This window comes from Bactrocera tryoni, chromosome 3 (assembly GCF_016617805.1).
Source record: "Bactrocera tryoni isolate S06 chromosome 3, CSIRO_BtryS06_freeze2, whole genome shotgun sequence".
In the NCBI taxonomy this organism is placed as follows: domain Eukaryota; kingdom Metazoa; phylum Arthropoda; class Insecta; order Diptera; family Tephritidae; genus Bactrocera; species Bactrocera tryoni.
Window position 1 is genome coordinate 67,371,404 of NC_052501.1, and position 26,994 is coordinate 67,398,397.

At 38.9% G+C, this 26,994-nt stretch overlaps 2 protein-coding genes across 2 annotated transcripts in view; both read left to right on the forward strand.

Annotated features, from left to right (window-relative positions):
• LOC120770341 (nyctalopin) overlaps positions 1 to 26,994 on the forward strand; it is a 262,497-nt gene that overhangs the window by 59,461 nt on the left and 176,042 nt on the right. The gene's annotated exons all lie outside the window — the stretch shown is intronic.
• Positions 18,673 to 20,871, forward strand: LOC120770342 (cytochrome P450 6a2-like). The gene is made up of 2 exons (XM_040097740.1): positions 18,673 to 20,307; positions 20,369 to 20,871. The coding sequence occupies exons 1-2, from the start codon at positions 19,209 to 19,211 to the stop codon at positions 20,791 to 20,793; spliced, it is 1,524 nt and encodes a 507-aa protein (XP_039953674.1). The 5' UTR covers positions 18,673 to 19,208; the 3' UTR covers positions 20,794 to 20,871.

The following is a 26,994-nucleotide window of genomic DNA, read 5'->3' on the forward strand; positions in this document are numbered from 1 at the left end:
GCATTGCACTATATTTGCAATATTTTTTCCATATTTTTTTTATTATTTTTGTCATATTTTTATTTTTCATTTAAATTTTTTGCGCAATCGGAACGAAATTAATCCAGTTCAGAAGTCAAGTGCTGGCAAAATGAGTGCACTCGAAAAACCAACCAATCAATTTCGAATTGGTAATAAATAAACAAAATGTGACTATAAAAAGCACATGATACGAAATGTAAAGAGAAATAAAGGAAATATGAACAATCAGTACAAGTGTGTATTTATTGTGAATGTTAAATAAATAATTTATTGCATTTCATGTATATAATATATAAACTACTCACTCAAAAACAGTTGAGTGTTTAATTTAAATTAAAGGCGTGCATAAAAAGCCAATTACAGCTGTTCTGGGGCAGCTGACATCCGATAATAATGTCAATAGTGGTGTGCAAGCAGGAGATCGGGCAGGCGTTGGGTTGCCATTCTGATGGCTACGCTTTAGTTTTGCTCGACATCCACTCAACTTGGCGTTGAAAATTGGTCTAAATGCTTGAAAATTGTAGGAAAATTCGTAAAATTCTTTAACATTTGAACCACATATTTACTGTGAAGCACCAATATATAATGCGAATATATAATGCGAATCCAGAACTGGGCATCGGACGCAGGTCTGGGGTTGAAACCATAGAAAACAGATCTGTTTGTGTTCACAAGAAAACAAAGAAATTGTCTTTGGTAAATGGGACAGAACTCTCTCTCAAGGAACGCACTAAATGCCTTGGGGTAGTCTTGGTCAGCAAACTGCTGTGAGAGCACAACGTGTAAGATAGAGTGAGGAAAGCCTGCCACCTATAGACCTTTTCGCTGAAAACTTCGCAGCAAAATCCGTTAAAATTCGCGTCATTCTAAAGGATAACTACTTCTCTTGGAACTAGGAACTTGGCTCCATCTGTTTTCGCAAAGGACCAAAACTGGTCTATGCGTGTCTTATTGCCCTACCTGTTTAACCTAACCTAACCTGTACAGAGAGATGAGTGTTTAAAATATAAGTGCTTTTCGAAATGGTTCACAAGATATGTTCTCCTCGCGGTAACACAGCGCAGAAGTTGGCTTTCGACTTGTAGAACGCGATCTCACAACCTTACTTCCGTCTTGACTCTCTTCTTAACACGTTATCGTAATAACGAATTTAAGGAAAGGAATTTTAAACCAATAGAGGTCCACATAATTTATTGTCATTACCTTTTATTCCAACATGTTTGAAACTAATGCATTGCCCCATAAAACCCCTTTTAAGCAATTGGCAATGCGACATTATCCATTATCTGTCCAAAACATGATTTGCTCTACTTCAAAGCTTTAAATTATAACCTCTCTGTAGAATTACCCACACTTTTTTCTTACATCCTTTACTTAGTTGAAGAGCAATCACTTTCATTTGCCTCGCAAAGCTCAGCTGTGATCTTTGGTTTCAGTAATTTTTTTAAATTTTCACTTTTTCATTCTCATCACGACAAAGCCAATTAACCTGAAAAACTACAAAAACAACAGTATGATATATAACGGTAATCCATTTCGCAACTGTCATATCAAAACTCTTGAGAGTTCTCCCTTATTTAAGTGGTCACTAATGGCAGGTGGTTGGTAAAAAATTTATGAAAAATTTACATACATACATATGTCGGTATATCTAAGTACATGCCACATACAAATATCCGCATAAATACTGTTGGTAATGCATTTGTTAATGCAAAACTTTTATTCGTGTCGCAATTTCAGTTTCACTGGTGGCACTTATCCTAATAACAGTTAAATTGTTGGAATTTGAAAATGCCGTTGGCCTTCAAAGTAAAATAATGGCACTCGTAGCGAACTGTGCTTAATTTCAGGCGAAAATTAGTGTCACTGGGTTGAATTTGTAAATGGTTTCGCTTCCTCTTACGCTACTAAGGACATACCAATGATATCAACAACTATAAGTACTTATGCCACATGTCTTATAATACCAGTTTTAGATGACCGTTTTATATCCTTCATACATTTTTTAAATTTTTTCAATCGATTAAAAAACTGTTTCTTAATTTCAAAAAAAAAAAACAACTTGTTAACGTCTAAACCCGAATCTGAATCTCACTTGGCCCAAACTTATTTGAAATCTTGTTCTGTAAAATTTTTTGCTTGTTTCAAATAAATTTTTTTTAGGAAAGGAATTTACGGTCAATTGCGTTCATTTAAACGATATCATCGTTCCTCTTAAGCTTTCTGTAAGTCGGTAGTACTGTTTGTGACATCTATGCCAAATTTCACGCCTGATTTACCTTCGTGTAACTTTTGGCTATTCAGCAAATTCACATGAGCACTCCGAAGACACCGTTTTGACTCAATTGAGAATGTAAAAGCTGAATCGAAAAAGGCTCTGATGTCCATCACGACGGTGGATTTTTCCAAGTGCTATGATGCGTCAAGATCTTAAATTAAAAGCGTATCAAATACTGCTTGTGCAAGAACTGAAGCCGCTCGACCTTCCCAAGCGACATCGCGTAGCTCTATGGGCTCTTGAAATGTTCCAAGATGATCCGACGTTTTCGAGCCAAATTTTGTTCAGAGATGAGGCCCATTTCTGGCTCAATACCTATTGAGTAAACCTAAAAAATTGCCGCATTTGAGACGAAGAGCAAACTGAAGAGATTCATGAGCTGCCATTTCATCTAAAAAAAGCAACGGTTGGGAGCGGTGGTGTCGAATCATCGTGCTACATTTCTTCAAAAAGAATGCCGTTGAGAACGTAACCGTCAATGGCCACCGTTATCGCGCCATGATAATCGACTATTTGATGGCTGAAATTGAAGCTCGTGATCTCTGCGTCATTTGGTTTCAACAAGGCGGCGGCATTTCCCACACATCGCATCAATCAATGGATTTATTGAGAGAACACTTCGCCGAGCAAATAATTTCACGTTCTGGGCTGGTCGATTGACCAACAAGATCGAAATGTATCACCTTTTTATAGTATATTTTCGTGTAAACACCCAGCCATCAGCTCATACCTGCTTTAAAACTTCCACACACTTCTTTCTCTCGGATACCAAAACAATGTGTCAACATTGGGGTACCGACCTTTTTTAAATCTCGGCAGGGGACGAAGTGATTTATTTTGTTTGTTCTTAGTACAAACAAAATCAATGATTTGATTGAAAACTATGTATTTGTAAAAAGTATTTGAAAATCTCACGAAATATATTTTTTTTAAGAAATATACATATATATATATATCTATATGCAACTGCTTTGTTTGTCAAACAAACATTTTCTATTGCAGAAAAGCAATTAAATTTTGCTTCACTTTTCACACATCTTTCCTTAGAATTCTGCTCAAATAAATATTTAATATCAATCATATTTGCAATAGAAAAATAATCCCGAATTTATTACTTCGTCAACTCCATAAGCCATATAGAAATCGTCACGTAAAATGCAAAATGACGTAACATCACTTTACATAAGTCTCCAGGCGAAGGAAAAACGATGCATAGAAAAGAGTCATGTTGAAACGAAATTTGATTTTTGGTTATAAAATGGTTATGTATAGGTTATATAGTGCTTATATATAGGTTATATTTGGGTTATATATTGGTTATATCTGACAGCGGCAGCTGAAAACTTTATGCTACATATACGTAATATAATGTAGTGAATCGTAAGCAATAAAAGCCGAATTTCGACTTTTTTGATAATACGTTGTTTTGCATTTTAGGTGACGTTATACAATATTTTTATCAAATTTCCAAGAAAATGTTTTGATTTTGCATTTTGTGCTCCATTTATTTCTCTTTCATTTGCATATAACTTTCGTCTTTGCGTTTAAACAGCAATATTTTCTATTTTCACAAGCATTTCACTCGATTTGCTTCAACTTACGCACCCACACATGCAAACATTAAACACTATTGCTACAAAATATGTTTTATAACGGTATATATTATACACACAACTACCTTAGCGCCATAAAATTTCGACTTTCTACAGGCCAGCCACCATTTATCATTGCAACATGTGTCTCTGCTGCATTACCTTTCCGCATATGCCAAGCAGATTTCCACACAGCACACACAAACACTTTTGTATTTTGTAAATATACATCCGTACATTTTATATGGTATTAATCACGTTCTAAGCAGAGTGTAGACAAACTTCAGCCTCACACCCACACATACGTTGACTTGCATACATTAAAGTATTAGACATGTAAGGTATCCATATTATCCTAGCATTGTCTGAGGATTTACATATTGAGCCATTTTTAATTTACGACAAAACACGCCTGAATAAACACGAGATAACACCGTATGTCACACTGGCACAACGCCGAGAGGTAGGCAACACGAAACTCAGCCCTTTTTATGTTCAAAAAATCACAAGGAAGGTTGCAAGGTGCTGGTAATATGCCAAAAATGGCTGCAGCGTATAGCTAAAGAAATAATAATGTTTTTTTTTTGGAGGAATTATACTGTAGTGCTGCGAAAGAACAGGGCGCTAAGGTGATAAAGTTGGGCGGAGAGGTAGGTAATTGTTGTGGATGTTTTTTAAGGAAACTCTGTAATAATAAGATTAGGATGCGCACATTATTTGCTCACTTTTACTGGGCTTCGGTGTAGATTAAAGGAGTTTGGAAATGCATATATTTCTTTGATATTTATGATTCCACTCTTCCTTAACACTTTGCGAGAAATGTAAATTTTCATTAAAAAATGCTAACATCTATGAGCCCTTTATATAATTGGCTTATTTTATAAACTGATTGAGTATTCAATAGTCTTACATAATCCTGAACTAACGAAATATATGATCATATTACATCTTCAACAAAATATATCTCCACTCGAATGCCTCAGCTCCAAATACTGTCAAATGAGACGAATTTAATTAAACTTAGTATTTCATAAATAATCTATACAAACTAAAGAGTTTTGAAAGAAAACGGTAGATATATATATGAAAGTAGAGGATAGAAATGAGAGTCCCCCGCTCCTTCTTCTTCTCTGTTTGGAAACTGATCGAAATTTGATTGTTTTTAAGTAGTTGGAAGCTTCAAAAGCCGGAGTGCAAAACTGCAATCCGCTGAACCTAACCTACTCCCAACTCCAGACTCCCTCACAGAACCTCCTGATTAAGATTACTTCGTGGGAGTGATAAATCATTTAAGTCTCCTCTATAGCATGAACTGACGGACGCCTAATCTGCTCTATATGCCTCAGTTTTGTCATGATTGTGGCTGCTGCCTTGCTGACAGCTTTGCAGTTCTCAGTGTCCTGAGTGTCGTCAAATTTTCCACCGTAAAATTGCCACTGAGTGAAGTTTTAAGTTTTTCCCTTGTACTTAAAAGACAAGGGCAATACAAGAATACATGCTCAGAGTCTTCGAAGCACTCTGAACACGTCGGACAGTTCGAAACAATGTCGTGCTGGAATCTGTACAGGTAGCTTCTAAGTCACCCATGTCCACTCAGCTAGGGTTAAGTGGAAATTTAAGTCCCCATGTCGTCCATGAATCCTTGAATGGATGCCGATATCAGCCTATGGTTCCACCGTCCTTTGAGTGAGGGCAATGGAAGAGTACATACTCAGAGTTTTCGAAGCATTCTGAACACGTCGGACAGTTCAGACAATTCAGACCAATGGCGTGCTGGAATCTCTACATCTCTACAGGTAGCTTCAAAAGCACCCGTGTACACTTAGCATTTGGATTAAGTGGAAATCTCGGTACCCATGTCGTCCACGAATTCACGAATGTATGTCCGGTACGTGGGTTCACCGACCTTTGAGTGAGGTTTGCCACCGCTGCAGCCATATTGTTAAGCTTTTGACGCTCTCTTCTCTTTTGGCTCCTATAGGCGGCTCTCATAACTTGTATACCCGCTCGTATTGTTCACCTTGTATGGCAATGGGCATCATAAGGGTCATTACTTCAGCAGCATCGCTTGATATTGTACGGGAAGCACTGATAACTGACAGCTTGTGCACTGTGTTTATTAGTTGGCATATGATTTAATGCCTAGCGCCTGAATCCAAATGTTCTCATTACCTTTGCGAGTAAAAATCGGCGACTGGAACGCACGCAGCCATTATATGCCATCATTCTTGATAATACGTTTAGGATGATATTCGCTTGAAGTCTAGAATGTAAAGGTATTTTTCTAGAGGATTAAAGTCCTTCAGAAAAAACACAAGCAGCGCTGGAAAGTAACTCAAGTGGCTTCCCTTGTTTACCGAGAGCCCAGTGGTTGGTTGAAAAACATTGTATAGAATTTAGAATGTGAAGTGGCTTAAAACTTGTTTAACCAACTCTGTCCTATGTTTTATATTCGGTTAACTTTAATGATATTTGAGTTTATTATTCCTTGCCAGCCAGGTACACGGATAATAAACTTCCATTGTTCCTCACCAACAAACGAACATAACCTCATTCATTCACCTTAAAAATTTCGTACAAAAGTTTGCACCTTTGTCTTCCTTATTTATACTCCATTATCTGGTATTCTTATATGCATATATATTTATATATAATTCACTTTATTCTATGCTATTGCACCAACTACCCGCATTGTATAAGCTTATGCTATTCTTCTGCTAACCAAATAGTTTCGCACTTAAGTTCATATCTGGCGCAACTTTTCAGGCGCTACGAGAAAAAAGCAAAGAAATTTCGAAAACAAAAGTGTTGCTGCTGCATAAGTTGCATAATGCGATAGGTCTTTCACGCCATCTAAGAAAGTAGTAGGGGGCACCAAAAGTCTGCCTAAACAAATCTGATGAAACCAAGTGCGCTGAACAAGCGAAATGCTGCTGCTGTTGCATAACGTCAGGCGCTGTGCATTGTGCGGCATTTACTTTTGTATTTCGTAGTTTTTTTTAGGTGTAAAACAAATACATTTTTGTTGGTCTCACTTTCAGCGCATTTCTGTATTTGCATTAACACTCTGCTGCTGCTATGCTTATCTGCTTAAGTTTAAGATAATATAAATAATTGCCGGGTCTTAGCCATGCAGCAAGAGCGTGGTTAAGGAGGTGGCGAGCGAAGTGGAAAGTGCATAGAGAAACAACGTACTGCTTAGAGGCCAGACGTCAACCCTCGAGCTACCGCTAAGACTGCCATTTAGCCTGTCACGTTTCAACAATTTTATATTGTTTCAACTTTCAAATAATATTTTCTTCGCTCAAACCACAAAAACAAAGAAACGGCAACTAAAAACACATTTGACTTGGAATTGGTAGCAACACTGCCAGTCAGCGCGTAAGCAACAGACTGTATTAGTTGTCTTCAGCGGCTAAGCTGCGTCCAACAACGCCTTGCGCTGTCGTCTTACATGCACCAAGCACCGCAACGCGCTCTCACCTTCTCACGGCAGTGCGGTGTGTTGTCAGCCGCCGTCATTGTGAATTTCTAAAGTGCGGTTTGTTTACACATAATCTAAAATGTCAAGTGCCTTTCAAGCTACACTCCAAAAGCGTTCCACCTCTGCCCTGTCGCAACCCAACCGCCAACTGCACATATTATCTCGTGGGGGGCTCGTGGCCGCCCTGCTCGCGAAGTGCTTAAGTGCGGGCATGATTTTTTACATTTTTGTTTGTGTAGTTACCGTTGAGTGCTGCGCGCATTACTTGTGTAAACATTCTAAGGTTTTAGACACAATTCCCTTGTCATTCAACTCGTCGTCATGTTGCTTCTTCACTGCACGGCGTTCGCTTCTGTTACAGTTGGTCAACGCACGCAGCGTAATATTGTTTCTTCAATTGCGTTGCGTTCGTGTTCGATGGACCACGCCACTAGAAATTATTTTTTATGAGATCAAGATATCAGTTTTAGAGTACTGCTGGGCATGGCTCTGAGCATGAGTTCCTAGATTGAGTCAGATCTTAAATACTTTCGGCGAAAAGTGTCGTGGGATAGGCGTCGGCAACAGCTTCTTTCATCTCAATGTTTTTCGGTCTTATAATATCCATGTAGCCTTCGCGGTGAGTCTTGGAAGAGACCTGTTTATCTTCTACAAACGAAAACAACATGAAATTGCAAATTGTCTGCACATTCAAGAGGAAAAGTGAAGTGAAACCCAAGCTTCATATCACAAATTGATATTGCAATTGCTTTATATACTATTTGGCAATTTATCCTTCCCAAAAAAATTTTTGTGAAAGTTCAAAATAAGCGATCCGAGTTTTAGCCTTCAAACTAGTCCAATGTCTTTTGCATCAGGGCAATATATTTATTTACGATAGCGTTTTACAAGCACGGCTATCGCCTGCTGCTGTGATTGATGGATTCCTGAGTGAAATATTTAACTTTTATTGCGATACCACGAGGTAAAGTAGTGTATACAGGGTTTGTTCGGAAAGTAATAGAACTGATAATCTTCCGCCGAGACTGTACTTCGGAACAGGCGATTCGGTGGAGGACGTTCCTAGCTAACGAACGAGCGCCTGGTCAGTTGTCTCAGAGCACCTGGAGAGTTTGCGACAAGGTCGTTTCATATGTTTAAGCAGTATTCCTCAGATGTTGCTTTAGCAAGAAGTGGTGTCTTTCGTGTGGCAATCTTCCGAGTAGCGCACGCCATCGTCTCACCGCCAAAAAAGGAAAGAATGAGCGAATCCAAAGTGAAAACCGATGAAAGACAAGCATTTGGAGACGACAGAGGGGATCCCAGCAGCATGCACCTCGGCTCTCAATGCTATTCCGGAGAATGCCTTCCGTGACGCCTTCAATGCTTTGAAAGATTTTAAATAATTGTAATGATTGGTTCAAAAGTTTTTTTTTTAAACGACTCAGTCCTATTCCTTCCGGACAAACCTTGTCTTTCTTTTAAGCATACATTTTCAGACTTTCATTAGCTTTTATGCACCCTCACCACTGGCACTAGCTCAAACACTGTATTCAAGCAGTTCATCTAATACTTTATGTATCACCTTATTTTTACACGTGCAAAGCTGTGGCTAAATCAACAGTCTAACTTAACCTCACTTACCTACAATGACTGCCAACACTCCGCTCCATTATCAGCCTTCCCTCCCACCAGCCACTTTCTGTGCCGGACTTTTTGTTTGAGCAGCCGTTTAAGCGTGTTTTAGCGCCGCTACCAACACTTGAGCACTGAAATAGCTTTCCTTACAAACCTTACAAACCTTCCAAACACACACACTCACATACACACATATGGACGCCATTGAGCTTTGCTCTGCAGTATGCCAACAGGAAGCGTAAGTCACACGTTCAAACTCTTTACTTTAGCTTGACTTTACTTAACTTGCCACAATCATGTATCAACACCGTCGACGCAGCAAAGCACACGATGATGAAAGGAAAAAGAAAATGAAAGAAACGAAGAGTAGGCAAGCAAACAAGTAAACTATACACTTGCACCTTTAGCGTTTACTGCCTGTAAAACTGGCGTCGCTTAAGTCCACACATCTTCTTAGTTTAGTTCGTTTGTTGTTGCTTAGTTGTTTGCCACGACGTTTAGGCACCTTTTAGTCGCAAGTTGATGGCAACTTCCGCAAGTTACGAGCGCTTCGTGTGGCGCAAAGAAGTGTGGCAAAAGTGTAACTTGCAACTTTCTCAGAGGAACACTTTGTTTACCCGCCAGAAATGAGAAGTTTCCGGCTTTTGTTGCTTCCTCGGCATAAAAGCGCCGAGCCGCACTCACACGCACACACACTCATGTGCTAATATGTGAGTATAATGTATAATATGTTGCAGATGAAGAACTTTTAATACACTAAACACCGTTTATAATATGCAACTACATGTGTTAGGCCTGGTTATTGGCGCACTTTTCCCTACTTCTTCTACTTGGCAAGTTTTCAGTATGTTTTCCGCCTCATAATAGCCGTGTAAAATCAACAATGAGGCATGTTTGAACTGCTGCTAGCGTTTAATCGCCTGCGACAAGCAAACATTATTAGCTGTGGCGCCTAAATATAAGCACTTTGTAGCATAGTTCTACTTATGTGTATGCATTAGGCTCACTCTTCTTTAGAAAACGGCTTGCACTTAGCGTTTCGGCAAGAAATTGCTTTAATAACAGTAAAAAGTAGGAAGCAAGCTGCCTTAGCTTTCGAGAGATTGTGGTTGGGTTAGTAGACTGGCAACTGACGCCAGTTCAATTTCGAAATAAATAAAAGTATATGGAGGACCAGAGTTTTCAAGTCTACCCTGAAAGCTTTTGATTGATTTATTGTAATATTTTAATATTTGAAATCATCGAACCTTCACTAGCATTCGAGTTAGGGTTTCTTCACACCCAGTCAAAATATGCTGCTGGAACCCTTCAACGTCTTATTACTTATACCCACTATATAGTATAAAGTATTGTACAAAACAAGTATATGATCCGAGGCTTCAGATATGTGTATATAGTTATGGTTTATCTACATGCAATCTATAGCTGGCCTTGTTAAAGTCTCCCTTTACTTCACTGGCGTAGACACCGCTTACACGGTTATAGCCGTGTATCAAAAGGGGGATTGCTCTTCCGAGGCAGTACCCTGGGGAGGGATAGTTCGCTTCTCATTTTAGCTACTATACTTGGTCTGAGACCGAAAGTCGTGAGCTGCTTGAGCCAAGTGAATGGTGATCAGAGAACTTTCCTCACTCCTCACATGACTCCATCCTTTTAGTATCTTAGGGAGCTTAAATTAAAGATCTATAAAGGCTTATGGGGTTACAATATAATACTATAAGAGAATGACTTCAGTTTGCCAGAACGAAGGATGAATTGAAAGTAGCAAATTATTCGATTGAAAAACCTCCTATGTTCTAAGCAGAGAACTTCATCCTGGTGTAATTTGCAGATCCAGTATAATTTTGTGAAACGAGATAGGTTTGGTAAGAATTTCCGAGTTGTTGGATTTTCAGTATATTATAGAGATTAACCCGGTTAATACGATTTTGGATTAGTTCTTTCGAAGTCAATTAAGATGCATTCTCATTGCTGACATGCCACTGTGGGCAAAAAATAGTAAGACTTTTCAATTTAATTAATTTTCCCTAGGTTGGTATGACTCATCTGTGCCAAATGTCTCTTCAAAATAATCATTAGTTTTTAGTATGCGCTCGTCTTTCTGAAGTACATAAAGTGCATTTGGCGGTTTCTACGATGAGTAAAATTATTCTGCAAAGAAGTTGCATTGAATTTTGCGCTCGGAATCAAATTTTTGATGCCGAAAAATTCAGAATTTTGGAAAAGACCTTCGATGATAATTGTTGGTCGCAATTAAGTGTTTTTGATCGGTAAGAATTATTTAAAGAGGTTCGAGAACGCGTTGAGGACGCACCACGTCCAGGCCGGCCATTAACATCAACTGATGATTAACACGTCAATTACATAAAGGAATTGGTGCTTAAGAATCGACAGCACCAGCGCGAAAAAACAGCGCCGCGTTAACGTCTGTGAAACAATGCTTTCCGACTACCAGGACTTCATGAAACAAATTATTACTGGCGATGAGTCTTGGATCTATACGACCCTAAAACAGATAATCTGTCGGCCGTACATCGTGTCAAAGGTGATCCGAAGCCGAAAACACCATATCAAAGCAGGGCAAAAATCAAGGTTATGTTAACAATTATCGTCCATTATCGCGGTGTGGTGCACTCCTAATGCCTTTTGTTTAAATGAGTTAAGCATCCACCCACTCTACCGTGGAAAAACTGGTCCATCCTAGTAAGATACTGCTAATATACCACAGCCGATAACACCATAACACATACATTACCACAGAACACAACTCACCACACTTCTAATCAACCCACTAAACATAAAGGATGGTCCGCTGAGCAGGTTCAACTCGACACCTTTCGCCCGTTCCTTCGATCGACATCCCGCGCCGATCTACAGCGATACAACACAGTGAACCTCAATTCGACGCCATAGATTATTTTGCAAAAATACTATTTTGTGAAGTGTCAAAATTAATCCTTTTTAATAAATTAAATTATATTAAAAAAAATATAAGAGTATTTATTCATGTCCCCGTTTAAACACCTTTCAACCGGCAAAACTATCAACTAGGTACATCATTTGACTATTATGCGTAATTATTCTTGATTGAATCTTCGTGACTTTTTCGTTAAATCTTCAACCAATATCGTTTGACTTCTGACTATTTGGCAAACTCAAACGACCGCTTCGGAGAAACCGTTTTGACTCCATTGACGACTATTCCGGGAATTGACTTTAACAACTGTTTCCAGAAGTGGATTAGGGGAGGACGACATATATTTTGAAGCATAAATATACAATATTCCCGTTTATATAATATACTATATTTTTCTCTGTTTCAAAAATAATAAGTTTGTTGAGAGCAAGATCTCTCAAAGAAGCAGCTTACAGGTCGGAATCGGAACAGAACCACTACAGCTTATAGCTATCATACAATCTGTCCGACAAAATGAAGTCCTTAAATGGAAAACTCTTTTTTTTGTTTGGAATATTTTTAATATAAATACATAGGCAGAAAGCAGGTAATAAAATACAATACCAAAAAAAAAACATGAAAAAAAATGCCGCTTTTCATTACCGGCTGCAGAAATATTTTGTTTGCCACAACTCACTTGAGCATTAAATTGCATGCTTCCACTTGTGAGTGAGAATTTCCACTTTCAATTTGAATGAATTTAATTGAATAATTAGAGTTGTGTTCAACCAGCAATTAATCACTGTCGCTTGATACATTTCTATTTTCATGCGTATGTATGTATGTATGTATGTGTATACGAATGTACGCAAAAGAAATATGCACATGAAGATTGACAACAGCTTCCTCCAGGAAGTCCATTTAATCATACAAGCAATTTGAGTGATTTTCTATTTCTGGTAAATAAATATTGTAATTAATCAATGTCTAACGGGTATGTAGTTATGTGGGAAAAATAAGAGAAATCAGGAAAATATAGAAAATCGTATGGCAAATATTTTAATTGAAATTGCTGAAGCAATTTTGTTTGCTGAAGCCATTAGTTTGCGACAAAAAGATATGGCAAATGAAGTAGCGTAGCTTTCGGTGCAAAAATGAGAGTTTTGGGTGTGTAATTTTATTAAAAAAATATATGAAAATGGAAAGAAATTAGTATTTTTGAAAATATTGAAGGGTATCCGGATATTTTCGAAATGATTATTTTCGATAGAAACTTCAACTTTAATGGGGAATATTTATATCATTCGAAAGAACATCTTTGTCATTTATTTTTTGAAGATGATCTCTTTCAAATGTTAGCCTTTTCAAATATTCCCAGGAAAAAGGTTAACGGTGTGATATCACTTGTTCTGGAATGATCTTGGTGGGCATTCAACCGGCCCAAAACGTTAAATTATCTGCTCACCGAAGTGCTCTCTCATTAAACCCATTGATTGATGCTATGTTTGGGAAATGGCGCCGTCTTATTGAAACCAAATGTCGCCGAGGTCACGAGCTTCAATTTCAGTCATCAAATAGTCGTTTATTATGGCGCGATAACGGTCGCCATGAGAGTTACCTGCTCACCAGCATCATTTTTGAAGAAATATGGACCGCTGATTCCACCGGCCCACAAACCACACCAAACCGTTGTGTTTTCAGAATGAAATGACAGCTCTAGAATTTCTTCAGGTTGCTCTTTGTCACAAATGCGGCAGTTTTGCTTGTTTACAAACACATTGAGCAAGAAATCGGCCTCCTCACTGAACAAAATTTGCTTCAAAAACGTTGGATAGCCTTGGAACTTTGTAAGAGGTCATAGGTCGATGTTGCAACAAGCTGTATTTTGTACTCTTTCAATTGCAGATCCCGAAGTGAAATGCGTCTTCGTGTATCCTCCCAGCTACGGCTGCTATATTTTTTTCACTCCGTGCTGGACGTGGTCTATTTGGTCGAATATTATCCAATAATGAATGCTGGGTCTCAAGATGGGTGAAAGTCTGCTAAGTCGTAAGTCTTTCCATGATGAAATGCCAAAAAATACTGAACAAAAAGAACTTTACAGCTTGACACTTCTGTTCGGATGACCCGTTATAAGGAATTCTGTTTTCAAATATCCTTAACAATTATACCTCCCTTTAGGAATACGCGTACATTTCTTCTTAAGAGAGTTGCACTTTTCCTTCGAGTGGTTGCACACACACAATCTCTGTGTCCTCAGCTACTGAAAGAAATGTAGTTTCTCAAAACTTTTTGACATCTGCTGGGCTTATTTTGTGCGACTTCTCCTTTTAAACACTACCGCAACTAGTTACTTTTGGTGTAGTTATGAACCTTATTTGTTTCTTGTAAAATTACTAAAATGTAGCACTTTGTTTTGTTTGTGTTTGCAAACACATAAATCCTCCATTATTTGTGCAACCATTTATTACAGGTATATACCGTTAATCACCTCTTTATAAGCGTTCTGGCTTAATCAGCACCTACAGCGTTCAGTACAACAAACTCATTCCTCAACTTTGCTACATCATGATGAGTCTTCATAACGGATGAGTGTATGAGTCAAGTGGATCTCCACTTACAGCCCCCACAAATGCACAGACAGACACAGCGATTGCCTTACAATAGCGCATAAGTAGACTAGCTAACACGCAATTGGCAGTCACTAATGCATCGAGCTACTTGCACTATATATCTTTATTAGTCAACTAAACTGTTCTATTGTAAAAAAGAACTTAAGAGCCAGTCGTGCCATACCGCTGAGTCTGTCTCAGGAAGTCGTTACTGCTCGTGCTGCGTGATTAGCTGCCATAATCATCGACAACGCCGCAGAATGGATCATTTTGTGTGAGCATGAAATCAAATTTGTCACTCGTCTGTCAGTTTATGCCACGCACTAAGCTTGGTGACTGAGTATAGGAAAATAAATAAGGAGAATAACTTAATTTTGCCAGCAGATATACGAGTGCAGAAGTCAAGAGGAAGAAAAAAGTTTGGTGTTATTTATGCCGCTTATTATGTCCATATGTATGTGTAGCTTTTTGTGCCACTTCTATGTATATATGTGCGTGTGTTTTTACTACGATTGACTATAGTTACAATCAGAATTTCGAAATGATTTATCACGAGAATGCTCAAGTTCCTCGCGCTTCTGTATGCATGCAGTGTCAACGTCGCTTTATTGATTCATTTGTTCACTGCTGAGCTCAGCCAATGTAACCGCGTACGTCTGATAAGAATTGTACAGCTGGATTATTGTATTTTTACTTTGTGTTTGAATATGATTCTCTATTGTGTGGCGGCGGAAGTGTGACGTGTTGGCGCATTGTGTGGCAGTTGACAATACTTGACTGCACAAGTCCAGCCAGCGCTTTATTAGAGAGCGGACAAATATGTATGGCCTTTTAGGGTGGTTCACAGAAAGGTTAAAAGGAACTATTTTAGTGTTAAGTAAAAGCTCAGAGAGTGTGTGTTGGGAAAGGTTGGTGGAGAGGTTTAGTGTCAGGAACCGGATTTAAGGTTTCAGAAATCTTGACTATTACAATGTATTCCAGGCCGAGGATGCAGCCATTAAGGTAGTAGTAGATTTACTGCTCCGTAGTGCAGCCTCCTTCAGAGAAGTGATCAACCACTCAGATAGCAGAGCGACGATACTAGAATTGAACTCATTAACAGTGCGTTCAGGGCTGTTGAAAGAGTGTTTTTGTGATAGACTGGTATGGGTACCGAGCCATGGTGGAATTTCAGGAGACTGTAAAACTGTTGAGTTAGCAGGAAAAGGCACTCTAGAACAGCTATCCGTAGAATAGGCTTCGTGGAAGCCTGGCCAGTGCTGGGTCACCATCGGTAAATGCGCTTTCGGAAAAGTTCTGTAGCCCAAGATCGATCGCAAGAGATCTGGTGATCTCTTTGCCCTCAGTAAGGCGGGCCTCTCTCTAGTTTTGGGGCTTTTAACAGGCCATTGCACTATTGGCGTACATATAGCAAGGCTGGGACCAGACAACATCTGCAGAATCTATATGGAAGATGATGAGGTGGAAACAATTTAACACTTATTTCTTGACTCTCCCGCTTTTGGGAGGACATTTTACAGAGGGAGGGAATGGAAATTAAACGGCTGTGAAAATTTGTATTGTCTACTAAACGTTTTGCTAATTTATAAGTTCGAGCACATAAGTTCCTCTTTTCTACACATTTTAGTACTACCCTCATGCCAACAAATCTGTACGGCAGTGAGTCAAAGCTGTAGCGCTTAAGCTATACTAATCAATAGCAGTCTACCATAGTTGCAACATATATTAAAGTCGTTCAGAGATGACAAATTCACTGCGCTCTCTCATATGAATCACATGAGTTTGTAGCGTGTGTGCATAAAGAAGAAAAGTGGTAGGAATGTAGAGAGCAATTGAGGGAAAATATTTCTCAAGTAATATTACAACTTATTCTTACTGACCTTACATATCGCTCGTTTAGACGCGTCACTGTCACAACAAGTACAACCACTTCAAGTGGCAAGCTGAAAGCTAAACAAATATAATACTTAAATGCATGCTTAGTTATGAAAGCTCGGTCAATATTAGTTGAATTGTGTCAATAAAATATATTGAAAGCAAATATGATGTCATAAACGGCTAACTTATATATGCGGAATATTCTTATATATATGTACATATGTATTTATATGGTCTTCCCCAACTTACATACATATATATTTTACAATCACATTATTGTAAGTATTCATTTTTTAGTTTTAGAACAGAATAAAACCTGTTTCATTAACTACAAGGTCTCAGTTGGCCAATAAATAAGCTGCTTAATAAAAACAAAAATATTGTATTTAGGAACTTCCAGTAAAATATTTTCACTCTCGAATAGCAACACATGGAAACTGTTTTGAACTTATTTTTTAGAAGATAAGATTTCTCAGACTTAACCTTAGGTATACTTAAACCTTTTAACAAGATAATATTCCTTAGACTTAACCTTAGATATATGAATTTAAACCCATTAAAAATTCTAAGATATACTGCTGCTGCCTAATTCAAAACTAAAGTTTAATAGATTGATGAGGTATGCAGTTTCCACTAAACTTCAGCTGCTGTGAAGTTCTTTGCAAAAAATTAATGCAGAAGAACCATCTAAAAGGTCCAACTACATTTTTAAAATGCTAACATATCAAAGCTATATCTTCTCCCTCACTGTTACTGGAGTATGTTTTCATTATTCGATCTTGTAAATCCATACGCACCGTCTAGTCAATAGATTGTAAATAAGCATTGGTCCATAGGCAAGAAAGGTTAAGCTTTAACAGAATTTTTTTTTCAACACATCACTCTCAACTCTCTCCGTTCTCCACAGTCGCTCAAACACTGGTCAGACAACAGAAAAATTATAAGCTCATTACAAGTATTTGAGTGACGAACACAAAAGAAGTTTGATGAAAGTCATGCTAGTGAGACAAAGAAGTGCCCGTAGTGTCGAGAATATTGCTGCCGCTAGCGCATCAATTGTGGAAGACCCAAATCAGTCTTTCACACGTCGTTCTCAAGCGTTGGACATCTTTGTAACGTCGTTGTGGCAAATTTTGCAAAAAGATCCAGGTCTACATCCTTACAAGATCAAAAGGACGCAAGAACTGAAGCCATTTGACCACCAGAATCCTCGTATATCCGTGAATTGGGCTGAGCAACAAGCTGAAAATTATCCGGATTACCATAGAAAGATCATCTTCAGCGATGAGGCTCATTTGTAGCTGAATGGCTTCTTTAATAAGCTATTGGTCAGGCAGCACAATTCACACGTACTCCATGAGTCATGAGTTAATTTTCCGTCGGCCGTCTGCTAAATACTCGGAATAGTCCCTCAGTCTTGCGAAAACGCTCTCTCGTTTTGAACACGTTCTTTGCACCCAAGAAACTGCAAAATTTCCGCAACCACCGATATCGGACCTGTATGTATGTAGCTGCCATACAAACTCAACGATCATAATCTTGTGATGAAAACTCTTATATTTGATGAGATATCTTCACTAAATTTCGCAAGAGTTATTATCCAAGGCAACTCTACAGTAAACGAACAAATTGCTCTGTTCAGAGCACTATAGCATATAGCTTCAATACGAACTGACTGAATAAACAATATCATGTTCTTTTAAGAACATTTTTTTACTACTGAAGAGTGTTCTAGCTTCGGTATCGAAGTTTTTTTCTTGTTCATTTGAGTTCAAGGAAGTCAGAAATTAGGGCGGTAAGATTTACAGCGACTAGCTAAACAGGTTATCTTGAGTAAGGTAAATAATTGCAAAAATTATACATACAATTTCGAAGGGTTATTGGGAAAGCTTTATTATGACTGCAAAAAAATAAACACATTGTCTTACTAAGCTACAACATTAATGACAGGGTATTAAATAATAGCTTTTCGCTCTTCAGATAAATATATGTACATCCGCTGCATCATGCAATAAACTGCAAAGTCATAGTAAACAGATGGAATTTTTGCAGTGTCATTAAAAGCATACACACCTGTATTTAAGTTACAGATACAAGCGACGATAAAAATCAGAAAAGGCAATGACTGAACGACGCATAAAGCAAAGTCCAAGATCAAGCGAGTCAGTATCAAGTGAAAGCCGCGCATAGTGAGGAGAAACAGATAAAATAAAATAGTCGAAATGAAACAGATAATCTAAAAATCAAATAAAAAGAGTTCAAAAAATTCAAAATATATTATGTCATATTATTCAAATAACATACAACAAACAAAAGGGAACATAGTTGTTGTGAAAAAATCGTATTGTTTTCGCTCTAAACTCTTTTTAACTACGTTCGCAGCTGTTTCGCTCACCACACCGCTTTATGCCTGGCCTTAGTCAGTATTTTCATGAAATTTAATTTCACTCAATTAAAACCAATACAACAAACGGATAGCTCGCGTAACGTGTCCGAAGCGCAGTTCACCTACAAAATAATTATCTGCGCGCTTGCAATTCGTTATCAGTTCTAATAAAAACAAACGACGCATCAACAGCGCACACAGTACAAAAAGCAAGCTTCTCAGCGTCGCTCCGCTCCGTGACAATTCGTTGTTTCGCGCTTGCACATCAACCCGTTCGTTCGTCACAACAGCTGTTTCCCGTTAGTTTGTGTTCGAACGTACGCCGAAGCGTTCGCCGGGCTTTCTCGCGCGAAGTGCTAGTAAGAAAAAAGTGCACAAAGCAAAAGTGCAAAAAATACTAGTATAAAGTGATTGCAAAAAAACAAAAAAAAAATAACAAAAATAATGACGTTTTTATCACTTTGGATACCGGTGTATCTCTTTATTGCCGCCGCAACGCTGCTCTTTTTGTGGTATCGCAAGGGGCTCAACTATTGGGCGGAACGTGGTGTGGTGTACGATAAACCCTCGCTACTCTACGGCAATATGCGCGGTGTGGGGATCACACAGACATTACGCGACCCCTTCCACAATTTCTATCAGAAATATAAACATGTTGCGCCATTTGGCGGTTTCTACTTGTCGCTGCGTGCAGCGGTCGTGCTTTTCGATCTCGATTTGATCAGGAATGTTTTGGTTAAAGATTTTGCGAATTTCATTAATCGCGGCAACTACTATAATGTGAAAGATGATCCGATTTCCGGGCATGTCTTCAATTTAGACGGCGCTAGTTGGCGGCACATGCGCGCTAAACTTACGCCGACTTTTACATCGGCCAAAATGAAATATATGTTCCCAACAGTCGTGGCGGTCGCGAAGGAGTTCGTTAAGGTATTGCAACAGGAGGCGACAACACTTGCAGGTGATGCTGACGCGTCAAAGCAAGGCATTGAAATAAGAGATCTGTTGGCGCGCTTCACCACCGATGTGATAGGTGGTTGCGCCTTCGGTCTCGAGTGCAATAGTCTGAACGAACCGAATACGGAGTTTCGTGTTATGGGCAAAAAGGTCTTCTCGCAGCGTCGGCATGGACGTTTGGTGTTTGCTTTCGCACAAGCCTATCCGAACTTGGCGCGCAAGTTAGGTATTAAAATGACGCCAAATGATGTCAGCGCATTTTTCCGCAAGGTCGTACACGATACGGTCTCGTATCGCGAGCAGACTGGCATACAGCGTAACGATTTTCTCAATCTACTGCTGGAACTTAAAAAGCAAGAGAATGGCTTGAGTTTGGACGAAATTGCCGCACAGTCGTTTGTGTTCTTTCTCGCCGGCTTCGAAACGAGTTCGAGTACGATGAGTTTCGCGCTCTTTGAGCTGGCGTTGCATCCGGAAATCCAAGACAAGGCGCGCGCCGAGATTGAGTCTGTGTCGGCGCGTTACGATGGCGAAATCACATACGAGGGTGTGCGCGAAATGCAATATTTATACCAAATATTTTGCGGTATGAGTGCAAGGTACTATGTAATTATTGTTTTTATTACTGTTGTTGTTTCATTTTATAGAAACCCTACGTAAATATTCGATCGCAACGATAACTATGCGCCGTACAATGAACGATTATCATGTGCCGAATACGAAGCATGTCATCGAGAAGGGCGTTACCGTGATTATACCCATCGATGCTATTCATCGTGATCCCGAAATCTATCCGGATCCAGAACGTTTCGATCCCACACGTTTTGAACCCGAAGCCGTAGCTAAGCGTCATCCCATGTCTTGGCTGCCGTTCGGCGAGGGTCCACGCAATTGTATTGGTCTACGTTTTGGTCAAATGCAGGCCTTGGTTGGTATGGCCTTGTTACTCAAAAACTTCAAATTTACATTGGCTCCCCAAACGAAAGTGCCGCTCGATTTTAAAATGGATAGCTTCGTGTTAAACAGCAAAGATGGCATTCATTTGAATGTAGAGCAGATCGTTAGCTCTTAAAGTATCAAGCGATTTCATAGTATTTAATTTATTTAACTTTAAAGTAAAATGAATAAATTTTAAATAACTAAAATTGGATTAATGGTTTTGTTTTTTGCTTTTTTCTTTCGCTTAAATTATCGATTTTGCTTTTTTTATGCTTAGATGGTCTGGGAAAGTATTTTGCATATATTTTACCGTATAAATTAGTGTACCATATGAATGTGATGAGGTTGTCATGGAGCAAAAATAGAATAGAAAATAAAATATATGTAACTAGAAAACTTTAGAAAATAGTACAACAATAAATTACTCAACAACAAGACTTAAAATTTGTGTGTATCTGGCTTACACCGATGATATTCATTTCATTGGCCTCAACATCCGCGCCGTTAGTTCATCACACGTCATTGCTGACTTCGAAGTAGTGGATAATTTCGGTTATCTTGGAACCAGAATTAACAACAACAACAGCGCCAGCTTCGAAATCCTACGGAGAATAACTCTTGCCAACAGGTGCTACTTCGAGCTGAGTAGGCAATTGAGAAATATAGTCCTCTCCCGACGAACAAAGACCAAACTTTACAAGTAACTCATCATCCCAGTCCAGATATATGTTGCATGGGTATAAACGATCACAAAATCTGATGAAATGGCGTTACGAGTTTTCGAGAGAAATGTTCTGCGAAAGGTGTATGCTCGTTGCGCGTTGGCAACGGCGTATACCGCCGTCGATGGAACGATGAGCTGAACGACGAGATTGACATAGTTCAGAGACAGCGGCTGCGCTGGCTAGTTCAAATTGTCCGAATTGATAAAAACACTTCAGCGCTGAGAGTATTCGACACAGTACCCGTCGAGAGAGGCAGAGAAAGAGGAAGATTGCACTCCGTTGGAAAATCCTGGCTACACTTGAAATTTCCAATTGGTGCCATACAGTGAAGAGGAAGAACGACTGTCGCGCTGTTGTAAACTCGGCTATAGTCGCGTAAGCGGTGTCTACGGTAATAAAGAAGAATAATAAGATATGTGATCTTCGACGGTTTTCTTAAACCTGTTTTTTTAGTGTACTTACTTTTGATGTATACCAATACGAGTTAAGGGTCGGCAGGGATGTGTGAGGAGGCATTTTTGGCCCAGCCAAATAGTGCTCAACGGCTCCGCAGGCTCATCCACAAGCTACAGAAGCCGGACTTAAGGGTTTAGTACATAGGCGCACTGTTTCGCAAGTTCAGCATAGTTAAATAATATTTTCATGGCGTGATCCATGATCCATGATGTTCTGCCAGTAGCGGGAAATATGAATCGTATATGCTGTCAATTCACATTGTAAGTATTCTTGGAAGACTTTTAATCGCCCCAGAAGGGACGTCAAATTTTGAGAGAAAATTTTTCATGTCACAAATAGTGTTGGATCTTTGACATTGTTTACGGAAGAGCGCTTGGGCAATACTTTTAGATTATGTCTCGATGTTTTGGTTCAAATATGTGCTAACATTTATGACGTTTCTTTCTAAAGGTCCTGCGGGAGAACTTTTTATGTATCCCCATTAGTTGAAGGTACACAGCGAAAACAAGTTGGTTTTTATTAGTACTATACATACATACATATACATATATATACATATATTGTATATTTGTTAGCATTTACATTGCCAGCGTACCACTGTTCATCATCAAATTTACATGCACGTGTCGGTGTGGCAACTTTAAATTATGCAGAAGCCAACAAGTTTATTTCGTTTGCACAATCTTCTACGACTTAATCGGTGCACTTATAACTGGTAAAGGTCGCCGCACGCAAGCAATGACCAAACAGATTTTGGACTGTGCGACTGCACGCAACAGCAGAGCGGAACTCATCAGCAACAGCATTGTGCGTCGAAGTGAGCTTTAACAGCGCTCAAGACCCGGCATACGCCCAAGTGTTGAGTGCAAAGCAAGCGGCTGTACGGAGCAGTATAGTTTAAGAGAGCAACATTTCAAGTGATGGCTCAAGCTTTGCATGAGTTGCACTTTTGAATGCCTTACTCCTCACCCAGCAGCTTACACTTCGGACCGGTGCTGGTGTTGAATGCAACAATTAAACAATTCTGACACAATAGTTAAGCACACACCGAATTGCACCCGAGCACACACTTGCGCTCCAACTTCCGTGCACGCACGAACGCACGCAAGCATGTGTCGTGTACTTACATACTCGGGTCGTGTACTTATGCACACAGACATGCCAGATAGTGCCAAGTAAATTAAATATGACTATTCACCGAGCACAGAACATTTGTAAAGCAGATAAGTGCTGAAGCACAACTTGAATGCTGAGTGCAAAGCGGCTAAAAGGCGGGGATATTGCGGGCAGGAGGATGAGTAGGAGATGCCTGCGTGCCACATTTGTTTTCAAGCGTCAGGACAGCTTGCTTGCCCAAAAATCTCGTATGCATAGCTGGCAAATGGCAACTGAAAGCTGGAAACAGCAAGCAACGAAATGAAAACAAGTCATAATTTTCCGGCGAAAATGCTCTAGGGATAAATTATGACATTTGTAGCATATCGCACAGAAGTTGACGGAGATAGCAATGCTCAGTAGTTGACGTTGTTTGTTGAAATTGAGTTAAGGGTGCACGGACATATAGATGAGCTATGAATTCCAGCGCTGGGCTTGGAAGCAATCAGTCAGCGATGATGTATGGATATGGATATGTGACAGGTCAAATAAAAAGTTGTCGGCCTGACACATAGAATACGCTACTGGAATTACGTCCAGCATCCTGAACAATTCCAGAAGCCTACTGGGCGCGACTGAGGTGATGTGATCCCTGTCCGCGTAGATAGAACCTGCAAATTGCCGGAATCAGGTGTTATGGAGTTTCCTGTTCCCTGTCGCAGAACCAGCAGTTTGCGCAAGAGCCTATGCCTATATTTTACAAGTGCTTCCCGAGCCTGCAGTGCCCTGTATAAAGCACGACAAGTACGGGGAATTTGTCTCGTTGGAGGTTGATCCTGCAAGGTTGTACCCTCCCAGAAGCAGCATTCCTGCTGCCTACTGCCAATGCTGTTCTCTCCCAACTCTCTCCTCTATTCGAAGCAGCTCCTTTAAAGTGTGGGATCCCACTGCAATGCATGGTTCTGGTCCCATCGTTCTGGACACTGCCACAGAGTGGGCTAGTACGTCAGCCTGCTTATTGCCGACTACGTCTTTATGCCCCGGCACCCAGAATAGGTGTACACTGGTGCACACTGAGAGACGATTCAGCCTTCCTATACACTCCTCCACTAAAAGCGATTTAACCCCATATGCTGAAATCGCCTTTAGTGCCGCTTGACTAACGCTAAGTATAGCGGTACGCTGGTTGCGGTGGAGATAGACTTCTACGCACTGACTTATAGCAAAGACTTCTGCTTGAAAGATGCTCTTTAAATATCCCATTGGTATAGATAGTTTCGTATGCGGTCCGGCAATGCTTGTTCCAATGCCTTCCGGTGTTTTCGAGCCGTAAGTGTTCCTCTGATAGTGCATCTCCTCAGTAGTATGGAATCGTTCCCCTCCGCCTTACTACTGAGAGTATCTCCGAACTTCTTTGTAAAGTAAAGTCAGAAGCGCAGATACACGCGAATCTTCGATAGTTGAAGGCATACCGAAGACTGCGTTGCCTTTGACGCCAAGCAATCGCTCCATAAATGGCAATAGGCCTTACGACCATGGTTTACAGCCATCTTATGATAAATTTTTCTGTTGCTATCTCTTCTAGTTTTCAGTCGAGCCTCTTCTCCCTTATGTGATACATTTTATCAACTAAATGCATTCTCTGAACAACTGATAGACTTTAAAAGAAGTTCGGCGAAGTACTTTTCAACAATTGCCTTTCACTATCGGCCGGCACTATCAAATCAGAAAATTCGTATTTTGTATTCGTTGAAGTCAGAAGTGGCGGTGGCGGTGTTTTATCGCTACCCAACAGTGTAAATATTATCAGTTGACTGACCTAGTTTACACAAATATTATTGACTGTTGATCTTTGCTATAAACTTCTTCAGTACGTGTCGTCACTATCAAGGCTCGGATAAATAATCCACAAGAGATGGAGGAATTTGACACATTTGACCGCTAAGTTCGCAATTATATTGTACTTGTATGGTACTAACTAGACTTGTATGATACTAACTAAATTTTCGTTTGTGACAACATCGAAAATAAAACGAAAATTATAGTAAAGGCCAGCAGTGAATAAAGAGAAGGGAGGAAATATCAAAAATGCAAACTAAAAATCTTTATTCCTATTTTTTTAATATATAAATGGAAGCCCAAGTCGGGAGACTGCTTAGGGAAGAAGCTAGTTTGCCCCTACTTGGCTAAGTAATCAAGGAATCAAAAATTTCAATAAATATTAGAAAATGTATGTACATACATACATATATGCATATCTAGTCTATTTTTGTGTAGCTCTCATTATTTCATAAATTTTTTTTTTTAAATTCAGAACGAATTACTGACTTCCATTCCCTACGTTACTGATGACTAACTCTTTAGTGACTAATTACGAACTTAATTACAGTACAAAACGGCATACACGACTTGCATCAGATATGTTCTAATTTTAACTAACTTTGTGGACGTTTTTGTAGGAGACACAACAACAGTAACCTACAACGCAAGTATTTGCAAAAGCGTGTGAAGATTAAGACCTTAATAAAGATTATACATATAGTAAATAATACAAACGAGTGGCTTATAAACCCACTATGATGCATAACTTCATGTCATCTTAAAGATAACATACAAATATTTCATGTGAAGTACCCTCTCTAAGGCATTTGTAAATATTTTGTATACCCTTACAACATGTACAGAGTATAATAGTTTTGTTGTTCAGTTGGATATAGGGTAATATATGTATATAAATGATCAGAATTCTGAGACAAATCCCTTAAGCACTCCAAACGAAACTGTAAAAATGGATAAAATCTGGTGATTACTCCGCCCATACCCTATACATTTAACGGCTATGTTAAAAACTACTAAAAGCTCGATAAATCAATAAATAAATACGTTAGAGACATTAAATTTTACAAATAGGTTGATGCAAGAAGAAGTAGCCGTGGTCACAATTGGAAGCCGAGAAACCCATAACTTAAGACTTACTCCATCGATATCGACCAAATTTCGTAGAAAATGTTATCTTGACAACCTATATTCTAATGCGAAAATGACGAAATCGGACTACAACCATGCCCATAAAACACAATTTTAAATCCCATCGGATTTTTTACTTTCCAGAATGCAAATCAAGCGCCAGTGATTGTATCGGCATAAAACTTTTCCCGAATAGTGAGCTTAAAGTTACAACCAAAACTAATCAAAACTTCAGATACCGAATATGTGGATCAATACGCAAACTTCTTATTGAAAATATCGGTCAATCTGTGGGATATATGTATTATAGAAATACGAATACAATCCTTTTCTAATAATATTAAGCCTATATGTCAAAAATTAGTTGAATCGCATTTATAATTTCTATAGCCACATATACCTAATAGACAGATTTTCGAACTTAATAGAAATATTTCCGAACTTAATAAGAAGACTTCGAATTTCGCTTGAAAACTTGCCCTAGACCACATATAACTAACAAACCTTTGCACCTGAGCGTAATTCCCTGACTTTGATCCCCGTAACTTGCAAGAGTACGAAAAGTTAGGTTTCAGCCGAAATAAGCCCATCCTTCTTTGGTTCTTTTTGCTATCTTATCATGCTTTGCGATCTATATATTAAGTGTAATTAATGTTATATTTGGAATTCAAGATAAGAATGAAAGTGAAAAAAGTAACAACTCTAGAGATAAGAAGAACTTTTGACGATGACTTGCATATATGGAATACGATGATTTTTTTTATTTTTTTTTTGGTGTACTCTATTTTGGGTACAGAGCAATAAAGTACTATAATTCTGGTATAATAAAAATGAAAGGTGAACTAGACGATTTCTTCAATAATCGTATAACAATGATATACTACGTATATACCTACAAATCCGAAACAGCGTATCAACAAAAACAAATCGAAATTCGCTGTAAGATATAATAACCAACATATAACCATTTTATAACCAAAATTTAATTTTTTTTCAATATGAGTGGTTTCTATTATATCGTTTTGCTTCGCCTGTAAATTTATGAAAAGTGATGTTACGTTATTTTGCATTTTAGGTGACGATATATATAT